Below are 24,793 nucleotides of genomic sequence, written 5' to 3'. Positions count from 1 at the left end.
AATGTCTTGGAAGGTCAGCTTGAAAAACTGCAGAAAGACCTGGAGAAAGAGAGGATAGTGATAGTGGCCAGATAGGACTCTGAATTTTACATCTTACTTGATCAAATCTTTCTGCTCTGGGAGGGAGGCCTTGGTGGGCTTTGTTGTTTTTTGCTGCTCATCCTCTTGCCTCCAGCAGCTCCTCCAAGAGGATTAAGGCTGAAGGCCTCGTGGTTCTGCAAAAATCAACAGGACTGGGTGAGGCCTGTGAGTTCACGTTTGCCAAGCAGATCACCATTGCTCTTGCTGTCTCACTTTCGACTACCTGGTTGTGAGCCGAATGGTGAATATCCGAATCCCTTTCTGTGGGTATTTAGGTAGTACTCCTGTAGCAGTGTTTATGGGACGGACGACCACGGACAGAAGTCCTGCCTTGTTTCAGACTTGTCCTTACACAAGATCCAAGGCTGGAAGCCCGCACCCTAACATTCATCTTTTGTTGATACTTTTCCTTCATTTTGTACCATGGCAAATCTAGGAGTTCTGCATCTTGGGACTACCTGCAGAGGCCCCAGTAGAATCTAATTATTGACCTTGTTGTGTATCCAATTTATTTTGTAAGGTCTTATTTGTGGGATCCATTGTACTCTAAAACAAGTCTCTCAATTTCCCAAAGTAATGGCAGAGGAATAAAAGTCAATCCTTTGTGGAAAGTCAACCTCTGGGCTCTCCTGCGCTCTTGTAGATCATGTGCTCTGAACAAAGAAGTGGAAATGTGGGATCACCCTCTCTAAATGACATCATTTTTCTATCTGTTCTTGAACTCAATAGTAAAATGATGAATCATTCTCACTAAAGTGAGAAATCCCTTGCTTTCTACTTAATTTGAAAGATCTCATTTTCCTAAAAAATTTTTAATGTTTGTCTCCTCTCTCATTCTCTCTTCTAAATACACTTGACCCTTGGACAACATAGGGGTTGGGGCACTGGTGCCCCACACAGCAAAAAATCAATGTATAAATGCTGCAACAAATATGGGAACTGTCATTTTACACTTGATAAATAAATATACTTGGAGGACAAATTCTTAAAAGTAGAATGGGTAAGTGCATCTGCAATTTTGTTTTTTTCTAGATTGCTCTCCCTAGATATTTTATCAAATTCCATTCTCATTAGCAAAGTATAAAGTGTTCCTCATTTTGCCAACACAGTGATTTCTAATTTTTTAGTTTCCGATGTTACAGATGAAAAGTATTTCACTGTTGTTAATGTGCCATTTATATTGGGGACAAAGTAGAACATCTTTTAATACGTTTGAATTTCGTTTGATGAACCATCAATTTAATTATTTTTTAGAGAAAGAGAGTAAGGGGAGGGGCATAGGGAGAGAATCTCCAGCAGACCCCCATTAAGTGTGGAGTATGACGTGGGGCTTGATTTCATAACCCTGAGATATGACCTGACCTGAGCCAAAATCAAGAGTCAGACGTTTAACTGACTGAGCCACCAAGGTGCCCCTTATTTATTTTTTAAGTGAGTTCTATGTCCAGTGGGAGACCTGAGATCAAAAGCCACATACTCCATTGCCTGAGCCAACCCTGAACTGTTGATTTACATTGGTATCAGTCAGGGCAGTTGAGGGTAAGAGATTAGACTCCAGTGGCTTAAAATCAAGGGACTTACTCTCACATAAATCATCTCTAAGGCTGAGTAGTGCAAGCTGACTTGAAGGCCATAAGTGTATCAATGTCTCAGGCTCTTTTTTTCTTCTCTATCACATTAAAATGTGGCTTCTCTCTTGAAAGTTATCTTATGGTTCAACAGTTACTAGAGTATCAGCCATCAAGTCTACATTGCAGGCTGGAAGAAGGAAAAGCAAAATGGTCAAAGGAAGTGTGCCCTTTTAAGAAAACTTACCAGAAGTCTCTTTTAACACTTAAGCTGTTTTCTCAACAAAAGCTTAGTAACAGAGATGCACCCAAGAAAAACTGGATGCAGTTAACTGAGGACATTGCCCAGATATCAGTTCATAAGGGAGAATAGGAAAATGAATATTAGGAGGCAATTGTCAGTTTCTGTCACAGATCCTTGGTCAATTTTACTTTTGGGCTTATGTTCTTAATGATTTGTGGGAGCTCTTTATATGTAAATGAAATTCTGTTTGTTACAGGAGTTACAAATACTTTTTTCCCTATTATTTTGATTTTGATTATGGTCTTTTGTCATGTAGATACTTTTTCTGTATTGAATATATCAATGTTTTCTTTTTTCATGGCTTCTGGTTTTTATGTCATAGTTAGGAAGGCCTTCTCACTCTGAAATCTCTCATGGTTTTCTCCAGTACTTTTATAAGAATTCAGACCTTGAAAGAGTCAACTCAAGGTCAGAGCCTTCTGGAACCAAATTTCTTATTTAAGTTGGAAGCAATAGCAGTGACGTATGGCTCACTGATTACCAGTAGAGATAGTTCTGCTGTCTTTGGAGACTTAACAGTACCACTAAAGTAGTCTTGCCATATAATAGTAGTATTGAATGGTGGCTCAAAGATTAATGTGAATTGCAGGTCCATCCTAAATGAGACCAAGGTGGTGTTTTCAAGATGGAAATCCAAACAAGCCAAGCCAGGAAGTTATTAATAAGAAATGCAAAATAAATAAAAGAAACATTCATTTGTAAATCAGAGAGAGTATTTTAAAACTATCACAGTTCACATCGGCTGGTTACTGTTCCAAAAGCTTCTTACTATCTCTGATGATCATTACTCCCAGGAACAGAGCAAAGTCCCATTAGATATATCTGTATGTACCAGAGCATGCCCCATTACAGTCTGCAGTTGACAGGAGTTCATGAAGGGTAAGGCCTTGCTAAGCCTGGACACGGGCTAATCCTCTCCATTACTGTGGTAGCTCGGCAAATTCTTTCTCTTGGAAAGGAATAATTTCATTAGGATGCCACTTTGGTAAGAACATAGTTTAATTGGTTCAAACAAATTTTTAAAAAATTTCACATGGATACACACAACAACTTAGCCTAACATCTATTAAAAGCATTTTCCAAACTTGAATTCTAATGTTGTGAAATATTCACCTGAACTTCTGGAGATATGAAAAAGGTCCTATTCTCATCAGGAACAAAAAATTAAATGCATAGCAGTTGGAAACATCACCTTAATATGTTCCTTCTAAATTTAATTAGACTCAATAATGGAATTACATGCATGTACTCCAAGAGAATAAGAGGAAATATTTGAAACCAGATATGAAAATAATGCCACCTACTACAATAGCACTTTTCAAACAAGTCTCAGTGTGGCAAACAGGGCAGTAACAGGGGAAACTAAGAAATAAGTAACTTGCCCAAGTGGTCACAAAGGTAGTTTTGGGAAAGCTATGATTTATAAACTGGAATTCCTGATTTTTAATTCTGGTAAGTAATTTGATAGTAACTAAAGGTTAGGTTAGGAAAATATTTTTAACAGGATGTACATGGTTTCTTTAAATTTACAACTTGTTGGCATTCCATGGAAGAGTAAAATCAGAGTCTAAAGATGATGTTCCCACGCTTTGCTGAGGCCTACTGGTTATTATACAGTTGGTTATAGGTCTACTACTTCTTTCTGTGGCTAAGAAACAACTTCTAGTGGCCACCAGACATTTTAGTTGCCATGAAAGGTGCAGGGGAGCAGAAGTGGTAATACCCATAAGCTCTTTTAAGAAGACTTTAAGCTTCTTGGAGAACTAACCAAAGAAGGTTTGTTAGTTGGAGAGGTAAAATGTATCATAACCACTAAACTGATTATTGTAGACACCTTCTTTTTGAGGTATATGCAAAAGGTTCTTATAAAGTAGAATTTACGTCAAATGTGTCTTAGGTTTAAAAAAGGAGAAAGAAAATTTAAAAAATTAAAAAAAATTTTTTTAAAAAGGAGAAAAAGAAAAATTTTAAGAATTAACACAAGGAACACATGATTGAACATCAAATTTTAATCTTGAACCTTTTCTCCAGTCTTCAAACTATTAACATGGAAAGGAATGATAAATTGCAATTTTATCATTGCCATATCACTGTGTAACAAGCCCTTGTTACAAAATCTCCATCTACTGTCTCCAAAAAACCAATAGAAAACCCATACATTATATTATCTAAGTGATCTATTAACAGATGAAATTTTAACCAACTTCATACCAGGAAACTATTAACAGAGGTACGTCAATCACATAGCTTAAAATATGGAGAAGACAGGTAAAAAATTATCTTAAGCTGTAGTAGTCTTTTTACTTTTTAAAATTTTTATAAAATACACTAATTTCCCAAAATAAAGAATATTATGACACATTGGTGTCAACTTACACAGATGAAAGCTGATGTCAGCTTTTTTCCTAACTAAAGTTCATTTCACCAAACCTTTATATATTACATGAATATCCAAGTATTTTTTTAAAAAAATCAACACACAGGAACATAATGTACAGTGTTTTATATATATATATATAAAAAAACTAAAAGGTTAATTTAGGAATGATTTCATTTCAACCATATAACATCTTTTTTAAGACCATGAAACCTCTTGCTATTGCAAGAAGACTTTTCAGTTCATGTTTCTATATCCCAGTTGTAATTCTTAAGAGTAAAAAATGAAAAAAATTTTTTTTCCACAAGAAAACTGTAGCAACAATTTCATTCACTACCAGGCTGTCTTCCCTCCTTTTGTTTTTAGGACTACCCAGACCCACAACTGCAGTGGCCCTGGAATGTAATGGGGAGAAGAGGCCAATGACATCAAAGAATGGATATAAAAAGACAGGCTCAGCTGGATCCTGCTGCAATTGTAAGGTGTGGCCATTTTCCCTTGAGCAAGGCCTCCCAGAGCTGCAAGGGAGCATCAAGGGAACAGTAACAGCAACAGCCTCCTGGCTCATCCTTTACCTCAATTGGCTAGGAGGACAGAAAGGAACATTTTCATGAATGACTGTATAATGGCTGATGGATGCCTTAGCCAGGGAGGGAGGGCATACACCCAGAGACCTTGGTCAGGAGCGAAAAGAATACTGTTTATTTTACACCTCCTGCATTGGTCACTTCTGAGCACAAACTAACCTCAACAGGACACTGCAGTGAAATATACACTCCATGCACAGTCGATATTACTGTGGGGATCCAGTAACACATGCAAGACGGTGGGAAAAGAACCACAATGGATGAATGTAAACTTTTCACAGTGTTTCTTATAGCCTTTAACTTCAGCACGAGGGCATCACCACCACGATCTCACAAACGTTTTATTGTGTCCTGGGCATGCAGATCACTTGGGGTAAAAATAGGAGATTATATCTCATAGCCACTCTCAGGAGCACAACTTCAATTTTCCCAATTTCCAACAATGAACTGAGCTCCTTCTGTTATAAAACTAAATATATTTCTGAATACATTTTTGTTCAAGGATTGTGCTTTATTTTTCCTTATCACTTCATTGACTTCATTCTAGGAATTTAAAACCCACTAAATTATACTGAGAACTAGGTCTTAAGGAGGATTCCTGACCAAACCAGAAAGACGGAACCACTAACTTCTTTTCTCTCAAGTTTCTGTCTCCCTACCCCAGGCCTTTACTGATACTTGATTCAGTTATATGTTTAGTTTCCCAAAGATGAAAACCAAATTAGAGAACTGGCATTTCTATCTTAAAGAAGCAAAGAGTAACACCGGTAGGGGGAGAGAAGGGGGGTTCATTCTAAGTCAAAAACAATCTCTTGCTCTCAACAGGAGATAATCCAGCTTCTCCTTAGCTATCATTTCATAAATTAATAATTCCTTAAAATCACAATCCAATGAATTTATCTATTACAAGAAAAATTCAAGTTTAAAAAAGCAAATAAATTAGTTAAGCCTTGTAAACAATTGTCCTTTAGCTATATATCTTTTTAAAAAAGGCTTCTCTGTAGAGTAAATCAGACAGTACAAGGCACACCTTATACATCCGAATCCAGAGTGACAAGACACACACACACACACACACACACACACACACGCACGCACCCCTTCTTCATGCTCTTGGCTGGCCTAACCATGCTGGGGGCACTGGGGTCACGCACCAATCCTTTGCTCATCTCCTGACTATCTGGAAGTCCACAGATGTGCTCTTTCCATTAAAATGCTTTGTGCTACTTTGTTGTATGATGTGACTTTCACCCTTCTCAGTGTTAGTCTCCTTAGATGTTCTCCACAAAGCTTCCCGGGAAAAGGCCAGTTTTCCCATTACGCTGTAATGTGCCTTTGAACCAGCCGTCTTCTCGCTTTTTATGCACAAACACTATATCTCCTTCTTTAAGTTCAAGTTCTGCCTCACTCTGAGGAGGATAGGAAACTACCACCCTGTGCCTAGAAAAAAGAGATATATTTTAGTTAAAGCCACACAAAGTAGTGAAAAAAAAAAAAAAGGTGTACTACTAATACACATAGCTTTAAACATGAACAGAATAGGAAATAACATAAGTTTGTTTATAACATTTGTAAAATAACTCAAAATACACTATTCTCTGTTTTGTAGAGATTGTTGGAGTTTGGATGTGCTTCACAGTCCACTACTGATGACTCAGACTGGTTTATTTGAGTGACGTTTACAGGGAGAGCTATTCTTGTCCCCTCCCATATGGAAAATGTTATTCCATTTCCTAGGAGGAAATGCCCTGTCCTTCCCTCTCCTCCAAGAAGAAAGGAGTGAATTTACTGGATTAGTGAGACTAGGAGAAGCTGAGTAGGTGGTTTCAGTCCTTCCTGAGCTACCTTCCTCTGGGCTCCGCTCTGCCTCTGCTGCCACATTGGAAGCATGCAATGGTCAGGGGCCAGAGGGGGCAGACCTGCCTTCTGGAAGTGGATCTGAAGTCTGTCTCTCTGTGTCCTTTACATTGGGCCTTGACATGGATGAGGCAGGGATTCTAAGGAAGTTCATTTCCCTTACATAACCAAATCCACCCTTGGGCAGGCTGTCCTAAGGTCTAGACAGGGAGGGGAGCACAATGGCCACAAATCCAATCCAGTACCACCAATAAGAAGGTTGACATTCTGCTCTCCATTAGTCTGATAACTGTGTCTCTTTCTCTATTGGTTCTCAACTCAGATATTAGTAGGGAAAGTATGATTATCACTTAAAAACCCCAGAAGCCTTATTGGTTTAATATTATCTGTCTCCCTTCTTCCTCTCTCTTGAGTCTCCTGGAAAATTATGATTAGCAGCCATGGAAGACAGATGTTCTGTGCCTCATATCCTTTTATTTTTCTCTATTTTTCCAGTATTATTGCCCTCCCTTATTCCTCTCTTGCTATTCCCAACAGGTGGTATATGCTAGCCAACCTCTAAGATGGCCCCAATGACCCTCGTCTCCTGGTATTCATTCTCTTGGGTGATCTCTTCCCATAAATGCACAGGGATGACTAGTAAAATACTGTGGAAGTGTGTGATTTCTGAGGCTAGATCATAAAAGGCATTGTGGCTTCTATATCAGTATCTCTTGGATCACACAGTCTGTAGAAAATTAGCTGCCATGTTGTGAGAAAACTCTACATTCCTATGGAGAAGATCACACGGTAGGTACTGAGGTCTTCTTTTCTTTTTTTTTTTTTTTTTTAAGATTTTATTTATTTATTCATGAAAGACAGAGAGTGAGAGAAGGCAGAGACACAGGCAGAAGGAGAAGCAGGCTTCATGCAGGGAGCCTGATGTGGGACTTGATTCCAGGTCTCCAGGATCATGCCCTGGGCTGAGGCAGGTGCTAAACCGCCGAGCCACCCAGGCTGCCCTTCTTTTCTTTTTTAAAAAACATTTAATTAATTTATTTTAGAGAGAGAGCAAGCAGCAGTGGGAGGGGCAGAAGGAGAGGGAGAGAAAATCTGAAGCAGTCTCCCTGCTGAGCATGGAGCCTATGCAGGGCTCGATCCCATGACTGCGAGATTGTGACCTGAGCTGAGACCAAAATCAGATGCTCTGACAGACTGAGCCACCCAGCTGTCCCTAACTGAGGTATCTTTCTAAAAGCCAACTAACTACCCAATAGTGATGTGAGAAAGCCATCTTGGAGGAGAATCCCCCAGACCTGGTCAGGCCTTTAGATGACTACAGCTGAGGCTAATATCTGGACTGCAACCTCAGGAAATAATCCAGGTCAGAACCATGCTGATAAGGCACTTCCAAGTTCCCAACCCACAGAAACTGTGGGGTAACAAAATGTTTGTTATTTTACGCCACTCAATTTTGGGGGTAATTTGTCACATGGCAATACATAACTAAAAAATGTGAACATACATCTTTCTCCATTGGCTTTATGCAATATTTAGTCATAAAGGTAATTCTGAGTTACTACTTTTGTTTGGTTCTTAAAGTTAGAAAAGAAGTCCAAAGCCTCACAGGGACTCACTCTTGACTGTAAGTAAAGACTGGTATGGCTTAAATATGGTAGTTGTAACAAGTACTATAGAACTGCCTCTAAAGTATGAAACCGATTAGAGCCCAGTCCTTTAAGAAGATTGCTAGCTTCACCAATCTCCATCTCATAAAAACTAGAATAGACTCTCATTAAGAAAGGCCACAGCAAGAGCCCCAGACTATTACTCTATTAAAAAAAAAAAGGGGGGGGGGGCGGGCGGCATCTCTGCAAAAGTTACATGGCTTCCCAAACAATTCCTGAGCTACTTTGGGCACATGAACCAAATTATCCTCTAAGGTCTGAAGCAAAAGTACAGCATAGAGGCTGACTTATTATTTCTAAGAAAGATTCTGTTAATTCAAACATGAATTACAAGGCTCAGTGTTCAATCAAGCATGAACTGAGGGAGTAGGCCTGGCACTGTGTGCAAAGACACTGTATGTGAAGCTCTGGGCTGGGTTGATGTGGCCTTAAAAGTCATTTGGAGTAGCGTCACTTGGGCTAATTATCTCTGATCTCTTGGTCCCAGCTTCCTTATCTGTAGAAAAAGATCGCAGTAACTTAAACAGATATTGTCATGTAATGGAGTAATATTCTAAGTGTGATGCTCTTAGCATGGTGTCTCTTACAGAGTTTATATCCCAAAACACTAGCTCCTATTGGGATCACATGGCTTACGCAAAAGCAGGAGGGGTCTGGTACTTCAAGGAGGTGAAGGATAGGCCAGGAAGTCACTGGCCACTTCTACTATAAAGAGACTCAGACCACAGCCTAAAGAACTGCCTTATAATGACACCTGACACTTTAGAATGATAAAGTTAGGTTTTGGAATTCCTTCTTTGATACCTTTAAAAGCAAGACAAATAGTCTCATCATACACTTATCTGAAGGAAGAAATCCAGGTGAAAAGATTTCTCAAGTCTGATGCCAACAAGCTAAAAATTCATGTAAAAAGCAATATAACAGGTTGCCATTTGGGGCAAGTTAAAATTTGAGCAAAGTGTTGTAAGTCTGGAAAGAAGCATACAAGTGATTCACATTATATTTAGAGTAGATCTCTCATGAAATGTATTCCCTGTTGGTTCTCTGTGAGCTGCCTTAAAGGTGAAATGGAACAAAAATAGTTCTTGAAAAACTTGAAGTGAATTAGATTAATATTTGCATTTTATAAAATGCACTAAACCAATTTTGTCAAAAAATTTTTTGAATTAGAACTGCTGCTGGGCTAAGAACATAATCTTCCTGCCAAGTTCCCAGTGGGAGCAAATTTTCATTGCTCAGTTATAAACCTCAGGGGGGGGGGGGGGTAGGGAGAGGAAGGTGGAATGAGAAACCATGTGCATAATGGAAACTGTGACACAGGCCTGATTGTATGAAGACTACCAGGTGCAGCGGTAACAGACTCTACTTAGAAATCTTCCAGCTCCGAAGCTGGCCTCGAGCCTTGTGAGGTAGTATGTACACAGATTTCTAACATAGACTCTTAAGGCCAAATTCTGGGCACAACTGGCCAACCATCTCAGGCATGGAAAGTAGAATGTTTACAGACCAACAAACAGATGTAAGGCACAGCTGCAGAGGCCCCTCACATCTGTTCCTTCACCCTCTGCCTCACTTCGATTATGCTTGTCTTTGAGTAGGGCTTCTGGGAAACAGTGAACCTCAGAAGTCAAAGATCCCTCTCCCATAATCTTCACAGACCTGCTAATCCCACTTTCAGAGCCACGCCCTATCTATTCTTCATGGTCACTGCTACCATCCTGGTTGGCAAATTCATGACCTTCCACCTGGTCAAATAAACTACCTGTCCTCTCTGACCCCATTCCATTCTATACAGAACTGACAGACTCTTTCTTTCTTTAAAGATTTTATTTATTTATTCATAAGAGACAGAAAGAGAGAGAAACAGGCAGAGGGAGCAGCAGGCTCCATGTAGGGAGCCCCATGCAGACTTGATCCCAGGACCCGGGAATCACGCCCCGGGTCAAAGGCAGATGCTCAACCTCTGAGCTACCCAGGCGTCCTGACAAGCACTTTTTTTTTTTTTTTTTCTGACAAGCTCTTTCTTAACTGGCAACTCTACCTATAGTTGCCTATAGCTCAAAAATCATTACTGGCTTCCAACGCCTGTGAATAAGCCTAATCCTCAGCTGGTGAATAAGGCTAATCCTTAGCCTGGTATGTAAAGCTCTCAATGATCTGACCTTCCCCTCTATCTGTATCTACGATTATCTCCATAAATGAACGAAACAGGTCTCTAAACCTGAATGTGCCCACCATACATAGCTTTTATCTCTCCACTCCTTGGCTCATGTGGTTCCTTCTATTGGGAACTCCCTGTGAGGATCTCTGCTCATCCACACCTGATCAGCCCCCCACAGCCTGGCTCCAATTTGCCCTGCAAAATCTTCTCTAGTCCCATGGCCGGAAGTAATTTCATGCTCGCTTGGATCCCGGAGGCCTCATGTGCATTTCTTATGGCACTTAGCACAGTGTTCATTGTATTGGTATCATCTCCATCCCTGTCTCATTTATTATCCCAGACCATAATCTGCTTGAGGGCTGAGATGACGGTAAATTCACTTTATATGCCTCATACCACTTAGTATAGTTCATGATAATTCTTTTTTTTTTAGAGAATCTTTTTTTTAAAAAGATTTTATTTATTTATTCATGAGACACAGAGAGAGAGAGAGAGAGAGAGAGAGAGAGAGGCAGAGACACAGGCAGAAGGAGAAGCAGGCTCCATGCAGGGAGCCTGACGTGGGACTATCCCAGGTCTCCAGGATCACGCCCCAGGCTGAAGGCGGCACTAAACTGCTGAGCCACCCGGGCTGCCCTTTTTTAGAGAATCTTAACCAGACTCCACACACAGCATGGAGCCCACCAATGCAGGGCTCAATCTCACAACCCTGAGATCATGACCTGAGCTGAAAACAAGAGTGAGATCTTAACTGACTGAGCCACTCAGGTGCCTCTTGTGAGAATTCTTAATAAGCATGTTGAATGACAAAAGAAAAAGCACAATGTATAGTAAAACTATTTCCAAAAAGTGCAAAGCTCCCTAAAGAGGAATGTAATTTGACAAATGCTAAAACATAGAAGGACCTTGAGAACATTATGCTAAGTGAAATAAGCCATGAACAATAGGCCAAATATCATACAATTCCACCTATAAAGTTCCTACAACAGTCAAATTCATAGAAAAGTAAAATGGTGGTTGTCAAGAGGTGCCAGAAAAAGGAATGGGGACTTACTGTTTAGTGAGTGCAGAGTTTCAGTTTGGAATAACAAAGTTTTACAAATGGATAGTGGTGATGGTTATTCAACAATAGGGACTTACTTAATGTCACTGACTTTTACCTTAAAAAAATGGTAAACTTTATGTATATTTTAACACAATTTAAAAATAAGATAAATGAATAAGTGAGTGAATAAAAAAACAATGGAAAGATTAGGGGGAAGAAAAGAAAGAAAAATGAAAAAAAAAAAAAAAAGGAAGGCTGAGTGGTAAGATGAATGTTTGTAAAGTATGCATTTGAACAGAGCACCTGAGAGGCAGTGTGAGGCATACAGCATGGCTCACAGACTTGGCCCTGAATGGGCCTCTGCATTTTGGTGGCTTTCTGACCTTCAGTTTTTGTGACGGTTACCAGGATGGAATTCAAGACACGGAGGCTTGCTACACAAAGAAGCTTCACTAATACAAGAAATAGGGAAAGGGATTACAAGGGAGAGGAGGGAAACTGAGTGGGGAAAAACAACCTGAGAGAGGAAGACAAACCATGAGAGACCTCTAACTCTGGGAAACAAAGGTTGCAGAAGGGGAGGTGAGTGAGGGGATGGGTAACTGGGTGACGGGCTGAGGAAGGCACTTGATGGGATGAGCACTGGGTGTTATATAGGATATGTTTGCAAACTGAATTTAAATAAAAAAAATTTGAAAAACAACAACAAAGAAGCTCCACTGCCATCCCACTGCCAATCTTCCAGGCTTGGGCTATGGTGTTCAGGCTTCTACGTAATAAGCACTTGCAATCTTTATTTTTATAAATTTTCTATTTCCTTTATTTTTCTGGTCTCTTGCATTCTCTGCAATTCAAACATTTTTGTTGTTGTTGTTTCTAATCTCTCCTGGTACAGTCCAAGTTGGACCCCCTGGGGTTCTGGGAGGCACTCTGCCCATCACCCTGGGTAAGTAACCTGCACTGCTTTCTGCCAGTTGCTACAGCAATCTAATATCCAATTAAGTATTTCACTGGCAAAACCATACTAGCTTACTTTGTAGCTTTGCTTGAAGTCCAAGTAAATTATATCCACTGCTTCACTCAGTGGGTTCATTGTCACTAACTCAAATTAATCATGCTGATTAAACCTGACTGACTCTCTGTAAATCTATCTCTATCCAATTTGTGTGTTTCCAAGTGTTCTAGCTTAATCCCTGATCAAAGATCATAGGTTCTTTTCCAATTTAGGAGATGGGTTTATAGGTATGTGGTTATCAGTTTAATTCCTAAGCTTCAAAATACACACAGAGATGGTGAGCTGTGTTTCCTTAAGCCCTTATCTATTCATTTTCAGTAGAGAAAAAAAAAAAAAGCCTGTCACATATACTTTCTTTTATTGTCATCCCTTCCGAAGTATTATTTTATTTCTATTTTCTCTTCACAATTTTCAAATTATTTTTTCCTCCATTACCTAAAATAGAACCTAAAATATTTGTTCTATTATTTCTGCTGTCATCAATTATACATCTCTTGCCTCCAGGATATAGCATCGCTTGCTTGTTTTCCTCAGCCTCTCTAACAAACACAAAAGGATTCTTTTGTTCCTCAGAGAATTGTCTCAGCTGACACCAAGACCTGTCAACACACCTCAAGGTTCATCCTTTCTTACTGTGAGATTGCTTAAGTCTTTATGTCACGTGAATGCTTCTTTCCTTTGAAGGCACCAGCTGCCCTACTCGCATTCTTTTACCTTAGATTTATGGGACAGAGCCATGGTTTGAGGAGAAATTTTATGCTCGTTCTCATTATAACCTGTAGGGGAATTCTATCTCACCCTATACCAATACTACAGTGACAACTACTTCTACGAAATTCTATCAGTAAAAATTCTACCAGAAGAACCCAGGCAGGCTTCTGCACTTTGCCAGAGCAGGAGCTGTTGATGTTTACATGGTGAATCAAGGAATCTAAGATCCTGAGATACTTTCAGAATCATACTGATGTGAAAGTTAATCTTCCCTTCTTTTTTAGCAATAAGCACTTTTTATTGTGTTAAAAAATTTGAAATGTCAAAACAGATAATCCCTAAATGATATACTTGGTAGCTTTCTACTAACCAAAAAATTTCATTCCCAGTGGATAAGATGTTTTCCCATATTACTTGTTTCCGCACATTTTCCCTATTGTTTTTATAGTCAGGCAGACCTAAGAATACAAGTTAAATAAATACTATCATCATTGTATGAAGGCAAAGGAGCTGTGAAAAGTTGATCAGTCTGGCTATTATTTTTAATATGCCACTGAACATATGGATTATAAAAATATAAAATCCAGCAGAAATCTTCTCCAAAGACCCCTTTTCCACTTGTAAAAATTGAAATGGTTATACAAAAAACCTGCCAGAGAATTCCAGAGTGCCTGTGCCCATCTGTTCCATCATTAAATTCTCCCTGTACCCTAGGTGATGTGAATCCCCTGCTCCCTGAACCACCATCACCTGTCTGCATTAGCGATTTCTCCTTTTCAGACACACTGAACAGCAGGGCCTGCTGTTAGAAACAAGGGCCGGAATGCAGAAGCCACAGAGATCCAGGACATCTGGCAACTGAAAAGGAATGCATAATGGGGGAGGCAGGCAGCAGTGCCAGAGCCAGTGCCCAGGGAGGGGCTGGGCAAAATGAACTAGCGCTCAGAACAGTCACACAAACACCACAAATGACAGGGAAAAGAGGAGACAGATACAGGGCACAAAGGAAAAACTGCAGATCAATGCCTGGGGATGGGAAGGAAAGAAGGAGCCTGCCTCGAGTGGTGTAATACTGCAGGAGCATAGCAGAAGAGGGGAAAGAGAATGATTTTATTTGTGGGAGAGGAACACTTTTTAGGGTAATTTCTCATTTCAAAACTGGTTCTATAAGGATGAGAACTAGGGAAAATTATCTCACTTAACCATGAAAATATGTAATAAACCATGTACTTTGTACTTAATGCGCATAGGTTGTTCAAAGTTTATTCTTTTCTGGTTTATTTTTTGGTAAGTAGGTATGTCCCCCAGATTATATGAATGAAGGCCTCAAGTTTTAGTGGGCACAAATGTTCATCTGAAATACAGACCTGAGGGAATTTAAGTCATTTTGAAGTGTAACATTTTATAGTCAGACTTCAAATCAGTAACCTAAAATGCTACCTAAGATGCAACACTGCCACAAATTAGACAATTGGTTCATTTATAAAGTGCAGGTACACAAGGAATAAAGCTTACAGACACAATAAAACAGATGACACTTTTAAAAATAAATGTTTGTATTATTTATGCATGATGTGAAAATTGTCCACTATTTTTAGTGTACTTCATGATGCTTTCCTGGCCAACCAACAGTGTTTAAAAAAAATTTTTTTTTTAAGATTCTATTTATTTATTCATGAGAGACACACACAGAGAGAGAGAAAGAGGCAGAGACATAGGCAGAAGGAGAAGCAGCGTCCCTGCATGGAGCCTGATGTGGGACTTGATCCCAGAACCTCAGGCTCTTGCCCTGTGCCGAAGGCAGATGTTCAACCACTGAGTCACCCTGGTGCCCCACAACAGTGCTTTTTATTTTTTTTAAAGATTTTATTTATTTATTCATGAGAGAGAGGCAGAGACACAGGCAGAGGGAGAAGCAGGCTCCATGCAGGGAGCCCAATGTGGGACTCGATCCCGGGACTCCAGGGTCATGCCATGGGCTGAAGGCAGGTGCTAAACTGCTGAGCCACCCAGGGATTCCCCAACAATGCTTTTTAAATTCATGTAGTCCTAGCAGATATTAGTCTTACTCCCCATATAGTTTTTCCCAGCGTACTCCTGGAACCCCACTGGTTGTATAAAACAGATTTGTAATCATTATTCAAAGCCAGAATCACTACAACAGGACTCCTAGTTCCAGGTATAACCAAACCGAGTGCCTCTGTCAGCAGAGGACTCAAGTCTCTGAGAACTGGGTCACACTGTCCTCACTCAAGAAAAATACAAAGAGCCTTCTCAGTTGTCAGAATCTCCAGCTGCTGTGCAACTAGCAGGTACTGATGTAAACGTTTAATGAAAAAGGCAAAGGACAAAACAAGGGAGCAATTGCTGGCAGTGGAAGAGCAGCAAGAAGGAAAGAGATGTGAACCAAGTTCCAGGGATTCACAAATTTCATCTGGATGCAATTCTGGAGTGGTTGTCTGGAGAAAATACACAGAGAAAGCGCTGGCGGCCTAACCCATGGAAGAAACACAGCAAGTGGGAAAAGAAAGCCAGTGGTTGGTTGTTACTACAAACTCGGTTAAAAAAAACATAGGGGGGTGTGGAAATGTATTCTAATGTCAGGATAAATAGTTCAGCATGAAGGTCACTAGGAACAACAGTGGACTCACCTCTCACAAACCACCGGCCTGGACTCATTCATGACAGGGCCCAGGGATGAGCATGGCTGGCGAGGTGGTGGGGCAATGGGAACAGCTGAGTCCAGAGAGCTGGTCTTGCGATGCAGAGCAAGAGCATCCTGGACCACAGCAGCAGCTGGGCCATCCCCATCCGTGGGGCAGGAGCCAACCCTGCCATGGGCACCCCCGAGCGGCAGCTCAGGACCCACTGCTCCCTGCAGAGGCAACTCGCTGCCCCCAAGCTCCACTTCCAGGGTAGGTGAGGCTGGAGGAGATGTTCGGGGCTTGCGTTTAGTGGAGGCGCCAGAAAGCAACTTCAATAAACCCTTTTTTTCTTTCTAGGAAAAAAAAAAAAAGTACATTAATTGGAGACCAGAAGGTATTGCTGTTATTGTAATCAATAGGGTGTCACAGTTTCAATTTTGGGTTTAACCTTTTTTTTTTTTTTTTTTAAATTTTGAAGTATCTCTATAACCCAACATGGGGCTCTCACAACCCTGAGTCAACAATCGCATGTGCTACCCACTGAACCTGTCACGTGCCCCTGGTTTGGTATTTTAAAATTTATTTCTGTGGATATTTGGTTATTTGTGATCTAGCTCCCAATTCCTGTATGCTGTTAATCCAACGTTTTGCCTCTCCTTCTTTTCCCTTTCTGCCTGCATGTTGGTGCTTGTTTTGGACACTCCAATGTTCATCACTATCTTCTATTAAAGTAGAATAAGCAGATAAAACAGAAGTGAAACAAAAAACTCACCAAGTCATATCTCAGGCTTGGTGAAGGCAAAAACAGACATTTTAGGACAAAATGGAAATTTCTGATTATGAACTTACTGATTTAAACATCATAGCATTTTACTCTCCATCCACAGACTTGATTCTTATCATATACAGGTAGTGATGTCTTGATCAGGGTTAAGGACTAAAACACTTCTCAGTAAGCCAATAATGACAGAAGTCAAACCATTTCTATTGTGCAAGAATGTCTTGGATTAGACAGCCAAGACTCCACAAGATTTTAAATAAAGCTTCAGTATAATCGAAAACATTTTTATGTTTCTTTGCTAGCAAATGTAGAAAAACATTTTCTTTCCAGCAATCTTACTCCATAAAAAACCATCTCTTGAATCTTTGTCTCTTTTGACACTTTTGTTCTCTGCTCTGCTAGGAAAACCAGATTAGAGCTAACTTTTCTTCATTTCCAAAACCCATGTCAATGGTCTTTCTGACGACCAAGCATAGTTAACAATAATAATTTTACATCATTTTACTAAGATGTCAACATCATCATAAAGTCCTCTGAGTGGAAGCATTGCTTGGAAATAAAACATTTCATAGAGAAATAATTCTTTAGAAAACTCTATAGGCAAACTGGAATCATTATGGTCTACTGAAAAAGGGAATTAGATTATGAGGGGCCCATACAAAGACAGAACACTGAGGAATTTTTCTTAGAATATGAGTTAGTTCACGCTCAGTAAAAATCCCTTGGGGAAAGGGGTCTGAATCCATAATAACACAGTTCCATTAGAGACAGAATGGCAGAAAAAAGACAAGACAAAAGCAATGTTTAACTAGATGATGAAAAAGCATTCCAGGAAAAAAGCATCCTAGGAAACTGTAGGCTCCATTTACCAAATACTGTTCACAGTTCGAAATAAGCCACAGGTTAGAAACAGAAGACAGGGAAGAATGGTAGGGAGTGCTGAATTCATTTCTGGACCGGTCGACTCAGGCTGCAGATGAGCAGAATCAGTCAATTGATCCCCACCCCTTTTCTCCCCATCCCAGCCTGAGGAAGATTCTTTTGCATTTTTCTTCAAGGCCTGGCCGTAACTCACCTTTTTGGCTTTTGCTTCATTTTCCAAAGGGCTATTAATACATCCCACTGAATGACCCTATACACTTGGGCTACCTGCTTGAGTGCTTGTACCTTATCCACCCGGTGCCTCGTGCAGAGTTGCACCTACTGAGCTAAATGTGGTCAAGACCAGAAAGAGGATGAAACAGGTGGGAGGAAGGGGAAAGATTTGGCTAGTCCCAGGGTAAGGGCCTAAGAGAAGGCATTTGCAATTCCCAAATCCTGTGGAGATGAAGATTTCCCTTTATACAGTAGCCAATAAAGTAGGCTGACCAAACGTTTGCCAAAGATACTACCATACTTCTTTAGGAGAGCCTGAGGTCTGGAGGGCCGACAAACAAGCTGAGAAAGAATAATGTCTACACTTCGAATGGCCTATCAGCCACAATTTCCAGCTATTCCTTCCATGATGTAAGAAAGCACACTCTAATCCCTGGATCCCGACAGATTCACTGAGATCAAGTGAATTACAATCTCAGCAAGCCACAGCTACAGATGTTTCTTAAAAGCTCAGTTCTGGGCACTCAGAAAAATTCAGTTAACTGAATGGTGCTCAGGAAAGAGCCTCTAAAGTGATTAGGAAGAAAGATGACTTGGTTCATCTAAAATGATTAAGCACATTAAATACAGCTTGCTTTAATGACTTCTAAGGGATTTGTTATCATCATTAGCTGATGCCAACGACCATGGAGCAGAAGGCAGAAGATGAGGTGGTGTGGCAGGGTGTGGGGGTACGAAGTGGGAGTGCTAACACGGAAAACACACTGCCCTAGCTTCACCAAACTGTGCTTTTAATAGCATATTCTGATGTTTTCTACATTAGCAGAACAGTTGCCGCTGGAGAGAGATAATTTTGCAAACACAGACACTTAGCATCTAAGGGTACCTTTGTTTTTTTCAAAATCAAAACAGCAGAAATGAGAACTATAGATGAATAAAAACTACACTTCAGCAAAGCAATTTTTAAAATGTAGTGTTAGCATGCACGCAAAACGGACATATCTTTTAACATAAACCTTAACAATTCTCCTCCTATGGGTTTTCTAGGAAATTATTACTAGATGGAATAATATTTTTATACTCATAATTTTTTCTTTAGAAGGCCTGATGATTTAAAATCACAACTCATGTATAAAAAGAACTATTTGGGTCAGAAAATTACTAGATGATGAGAAAGAGTAACTTTTACATACAAAAATCATTTCTGAACATCACCTAAATAACTTTCTATTAGTCATATCATGGAGGATGAGTACAATATAGGAAATCTCAAGTTCTCCTGACCAAGCAAAAATAAATTTGAGCAATTTATATAGTGAACTACATTCTACCTCATGTCTTCTTTATTCTTTGCCTTCATATGTACAAAGAAAGTAGCAAGAGATAAACAGTCTTCTGGGCCATTGCCATCAAAAATCTACACATATTCCCAACAATCAGTCACTCTTCCTAGATAAGGGATCTCAAAAGCTTAACTGATGTCTAATAATAATCACTCCTTCAGCAAATATTTACTGAGTGTTGAATATGAACCAACAATGTGCTAGGCTCTGGGAATACAGTAGGTGAACAAGACAAGAAGGAGTTCATATTCTCTAGCAGAGACTAGAGACAGTAAATCAGGCACTCTCTAGAAAAATAAAGCAGGGGAAGGGGAAAATGAATGACCACGCCGTGCTGTCTGAGATGGGGGGTGGGGGGGCTCAGGAAAGGCTTTTTTAAAGAAGTGCAGGGAGAGAGAAAGGCCATGTGAAACTCTAGGGATTGTTATTCTCATTGCCTACACCTCTCTAAGCTTGCCTAAATCACACAGCTAGTAAGGGGTGGGAGTGGGACTTGAACCTAGCCTTTGCTCTTCTCTTCTGAGAGTTCAGCACAGGGAACATTTCTAGAAGCACATCTACTCGATGGAGTGAAAAGAGCAGGTATGTTTGCCTAAGGACTGTGCATCATAAGGGTCACTGTGTGCACATCCACACCATCCAGACCTGGATCCTAGTTATTGACAGGGGCAGGTATGTGACTCTGATCACTTAATATGGACAACAGTGGCTTCTCCTTGAGAAAATGAAATGGTGAAGCTCACAGATCAACTTATTTTTGACAGTGAACTAAGAATTGGGAGGAAGGTAAATCATGTGGGCAAAGAAAGTGATCAGTAGGGGCTCTAGGACAAGTGTTCAAGAACAGAAGAAAATGGGTATTGGGGCACCTGAGTGGCTCAGTGGTTGAGCATCTGCCTTTGGCTCATGGCGTAATCCCGGGGTCCTGGGATCGAGTCCTGCATGGGGCTACCTGTGGGGTGTCTGCTTCTTCCTCTGCCTATGTCTCTGCCTCTCTCTCTCTGTGTCTCTCATGAATAAATAATACAATCTTTAAAAAATGGGCATTTATTTTTTAAAGATTTTATTTTGAAGTAATCTCTACACCAACTTACAACCTTGAGATCAAGAGTTGTATGCTCTATTGACTGAACCAACCAGGGACCCCAAAAATGGATATTTAAAAACTAGATGGACCCTTGGCTTAAAAAAACCAAGAATAAGAGCATAGGTCCACAACAAAGGTTGGCTCCTTAAGGGTGAGAGTCACAAGGACTTTGGCGGTGGAACATCTGAGGCACTAAATGTTGACCTTTTGTGGCCTACTTGTAGAAATGTTATCGTTTAGGAACAAATCTAGGATGTGGTAGAGGGCATGAGAACCCACACCTACTTCTGCTGATTGGTATGGGAAATAAATGACAATGTCAGAGAAGACTTACACTGTGAAGGGAGGGGAAGGAAATGGAAGCATGTGAGGGAAAGTGGGGCCTCAGATATGGTTTCTTCTCTTTTCCTATGTGACGGTAAATTCTGTTAAATTGACTAAATCATTAGAGATTTGATTAGAGGCCATTAGGACTGAGGGGATTCTAATATCCTACCAGCCACCACTAGCAAATCCAAACCTAGGCCTGTAAACACCTCAAGGTTAAGAAATCAAACCTAAGGACAACCAATCATAAACAGCCAACGGGGCTTTCCCAAATAAGGCAACTGTGTGCAGACAGCCAATCAAATAACTTCCCTGTTCTGCTCTGAGGTGTCCTCTATGTAATCCTTGCCTCCAGCGCAACTGTTGGTAGAGTGCTCCTAAGCACTTCAGTTTGGTGCTGCTTGATTTGTACACATTTTTTACTCAACTGAAGCCTTAGAATTTTTAATATATATCAGCTCACCTTCAAATAAAACTTAGGAAATATAAGAACAGCCAATTATGTAATTGGTGTTGGAAAAAAAGATTTTATTTTCTGGATAAAAGCTTAGCATACCAAAACAACATTTACTGTATTTTGGTATGTGAGGGGGGTAAAAAGTATATACACACCATAGTATTAATGGCTGTCTTTGAAATCTTGGATCATACTTCGGTTTTCTATCTGGATACTTAGATTTTCTTTCACATCTAAATAAATACGTAGATTTTAAATTTTTTATAATAAGAAAACAATAAAATATACACACATATGCACATGGGCCCAAGTATCTCATAAGGACTGGGAAACACATTTGCCTGGAGATTAGCTGGTCAAATAATGAAGCCTTTATTATTTTTTTAATAATGAAGCCTTTAAACTGAACATGCAGTTAGAAAAATGTCCAGACAAAGCTGTTAAACTGATAACTGTAGAAGACATGAAGAATAACAATGGCAGAAAGGCCCAGGATTTCAAAGAAGAAATAACTGAGATAATGTTTGGAAATATATTACACAGTTTCAGATGCTTATTTATCAAATCACAGAAGCAGTTACCAGACAAAATTAGCTACAGGGACAAAAACACTTTTTCTTAAAGTCAAGGACAAACACATTTGAGATAAGACTTCCAAATAAAATATTGTTCAAAAGGAATAGCTTAGTTAGGCTAGGAGCTGCAACAGTCCTGTGTGCACATCAAAAAGTTATAGGTCTCTATGGAACACCAGTGGTAGCTCACTGCAGACGATTTATGTATAGAGAAAAGGACAGGGCATTCGCCAAGCTATTATTTGGGGGAAACAGTACACGCTATCTAAGGAGTTTCAGTAAATGGATGATGCTAATCACAAAATGATGAAAGCAGATAGAGATAACAAGGGGATTGTCAAATCCCTAGCTATCTGCTGGAAGTCTCAACTAAAACTAGGGTCTCTATACACTTAGAATCTCTGATATACTTTTCCCTTGAATTGTTGATAATTTAATCTCACTTTGGATCTAATTCTGATCAACTGGGGAATGGTAGAGACCAGTAGGAGGTGCAAAGTTCATTAGGTGAAGCAGAAATGTTGAAAACTTCGAAGTAGGCACCCAAAGAGAAGTTGGCTATAGTGAGATTTGAACTCTGAAGTTTAAAAGAACTGATTTTAAAAGTTCAAAGAAAATATATGCATGACCTGGAACTCAAAAGGAAAGATACTTCAAGAAGAATGGGAGGGATCTCCAGAATGAAATTTCAACATTACTACTGCAAATTATCTGAATAGATAAAAATGTAGAGGCATCTAACGGCGCTAATGTGATCCCGCAGAGAGTGGCCTAATGGGCTCAAATTTTTAAAGGACTCAATACAAAAAGATCAAGAGAAGGGACCATAAGAAAGAATGTATTATGGCCCATAATAGCTTAAACTTGGGGAAAAAAAGGGGGGGGGGGTAGCCTTAACGTTATGTTTGAAATGAGAAGAACAGGAAAGATACAGACCTGCTGCTTGAGATGGATGGTGGTTCTCAGAAGATAAGAAGAAAGAGAAGGATAATCTTCAGACTAGAAAGACCAAACCCTGATAAGAGGGAAATGGGTGAAGAGATTGGGATTTAGAGATCCAATAATTACTTGCCAGGATGAATTCACCCCAGCATACAGAGAAAATTAACAGCTGAAATGCAACCAAATAATCTTTGATAAATGTGGGTGAACCTGAGATCAGGTCAACTCAACAGGGCAATAAGGGATGTATAATCCTAATTTTCAAAAAGAAGACAACAATGTACTTTGCAGACTGTCTGGAAAATTCTAGAACAATATATTAAATGAAAGGAAATGAGACTCTGAGGAGACTTCTTCAGGAGACACTTGCTAACATGAGTAACAGCTAAAATGATGGAGGACTGGGGAATAGTTTGGATGGGAGAATATAAAAGACATCTGGATTTTGACAGGTATCTGATAAGTTCTCCCATGATATCCTTATAGACCTGATGGAGGAATGTGAACTAAATGACACTCCAGTCATGTTAGTCATGGAATTATGGATTTTATATTAACCAAGAGAAGTCTCCCTGTGGATCTGGAACATTAAATGAGGTAGGAGATTTAGGAAGGAAAATTTATAATCTGTGACATAAGTACTAGTGACAAAAACTTCAAGAGTATAGCCTTAAAAAAGAAGATAACTCGGAAGTAAGTCAAGGCATCATATAGAAAGGAGAGCAACATTTTCTATGCAGCCCCTCAACATAAGGAAAATGGCATGGGACACTCTGGACCTAAGGCATTAATGGTTGGTTAGGGTGTCCAAACAGAGGCCATTTGTCAAGGACAGGGACTCAACAGGTAACTTGTTAGGCCCTATATTGTTGCTGTAACAAATTACCACAAACTTTGTGGTAAAAATCAGGCTTAAAAACTAAGGACTCAGCAAGGGCTACATCCCTTACAGAAGCCCTAAGTAAGAATCTGTTTCCTTGTCTTTTCCAGATTCTAGAAGCTGCTTGCATTTCTTGGTCTGTGGCTCCCTCCTTGAATCACTCTGATCTCTGCTTCGGATGTCACATCTCCTCTGGACCCAATCCTCCTGCCTCCCTTTCAGGAAGATCCATGTGATTATATGGGCCCACTCAGATTTATCCCCTCATCTCAAGAGATTGATAAAATCCCTTTTGCCACATAAGGAAACATATTCTCAACTTTCAGGAATTAGGATGTGGACATCTTTGGGGAGCCATTATTCTCTCTGGCACAGCTCCCTTTCAAGTCTGTGATTCAATTAATTCTTTCCTGGGAGGACAGGAGTTGAAGAACCCCTGTTCTCAATGATGAGGGTCCTGAAATCTTAAATTCTAAACTACAAAACAATTTTTTAAAGATATTGACAAAGTTGAACATGTCAGCTTGAGTACAAGTTTAATGTAGTTAATTATAAACATTGAAGAGATACCAATCTTTTTCAAAAACACTAAGGTTAACTGAACAATTAAATATTAACTTTTTAGTAGGCTGTAAAGTTTATTTCCTTATAAACTCCTATTTACAGGCTTACCTAACCACTTAAAATAAGCGACGTACATTACCACTGAACCAGATGGTTAAGAGTTTATGATTACCCTAGAACTTCCCAGAATCGGGCTAGAGTTGTGGAGAAAATACACAAAATACTGAGGAAAACAGGATTTTCCTCAGGTTGCTACTTCCTTTGATTGTAATACAATTATCCAGACTTTGTTATCACTTCGATTTCTGTTCACAATTACTCACCATCAATTTCCCTGGTCTCAAACCACCTGTCTCCAAACCCAAACACACGTTAGTCTTTCAAACACAGCTTTTTATTTATATTTTCTTTGAAATTCAGCCCCAAATGAGAGATTTTTAAAAGATCTATAGATTTAGGGCAGCCCAGGTGGCTCAGCGGTTTAGCGCCGCCTTTGGCCCAGGGTGTGATCCTGGAGACCTAGGATCGAGTCCCACATAAGGCTTCCTGCATGGAGCCTGTTTCTCCCTCTACCTGTGTCTCTGCCTCTCTCTCTCTCTCTCTCTCTCTCTCTCAGTGTCTCTCATGAATAAATTAATAAAATCTTTAAAAAAAAAAAGATCTATAGATTTAGGAAATCATTTTTCACCCATACTTCAAATTAAGAGGAACACTATCCATGCTG

At 39.8% G+C, this 24,793-nt stretch overlaps 1 protein-coding gene across 1 annotated transcript in view; it reads right to left on the bottom strand.

Annotated features, from left to right (window-relative positions):
• Positions 1-3,947: 3,947 nt before the first annotated feature.
• The window catches only part of SH3RF1 (SH3 domain containing ring finger 1), a 182,059-nt gene continuing 161,213 nt past the window's right edge, over positions 3,948-24,793 (bottom strand). The window contains exons 11-12 of the mRNA XM_072719729.1: positions 16,025-16,371; positions 3,948-6,357 (exon numbers count right to left, since the gene is read on the bottom strand). Coding sequence (XP_072575830.1) covers positions 6,189-6,357; positions 16,025-16,371 — 516 coding nt within the window. The 3' untranslated portion in view covers positions 3,948-6,188. The remainder of the gene's footprint in view (positions 6,358-16,024; positions 16,372-24,793) is intronic.

The sequence above is a fragment of the Vulpes vulpes genome, chromosome 9 (genome assembly GCF_048418805.1).
Source record: "Vulpes vulpes isolate BD-2025 chromosome 9, VulVul3, whole genome shotgun sequence".
NCBI classification, from domain to species: domain Eukaryota; kingdom Metazoa; phylum Chordata; class Mammalia; order Carnivora; family Canidae; genus Vulpes; species Vulpes vulpes.
This window is presented reverse-complemented; position numbering and strand designations above follow the sequence as displayed.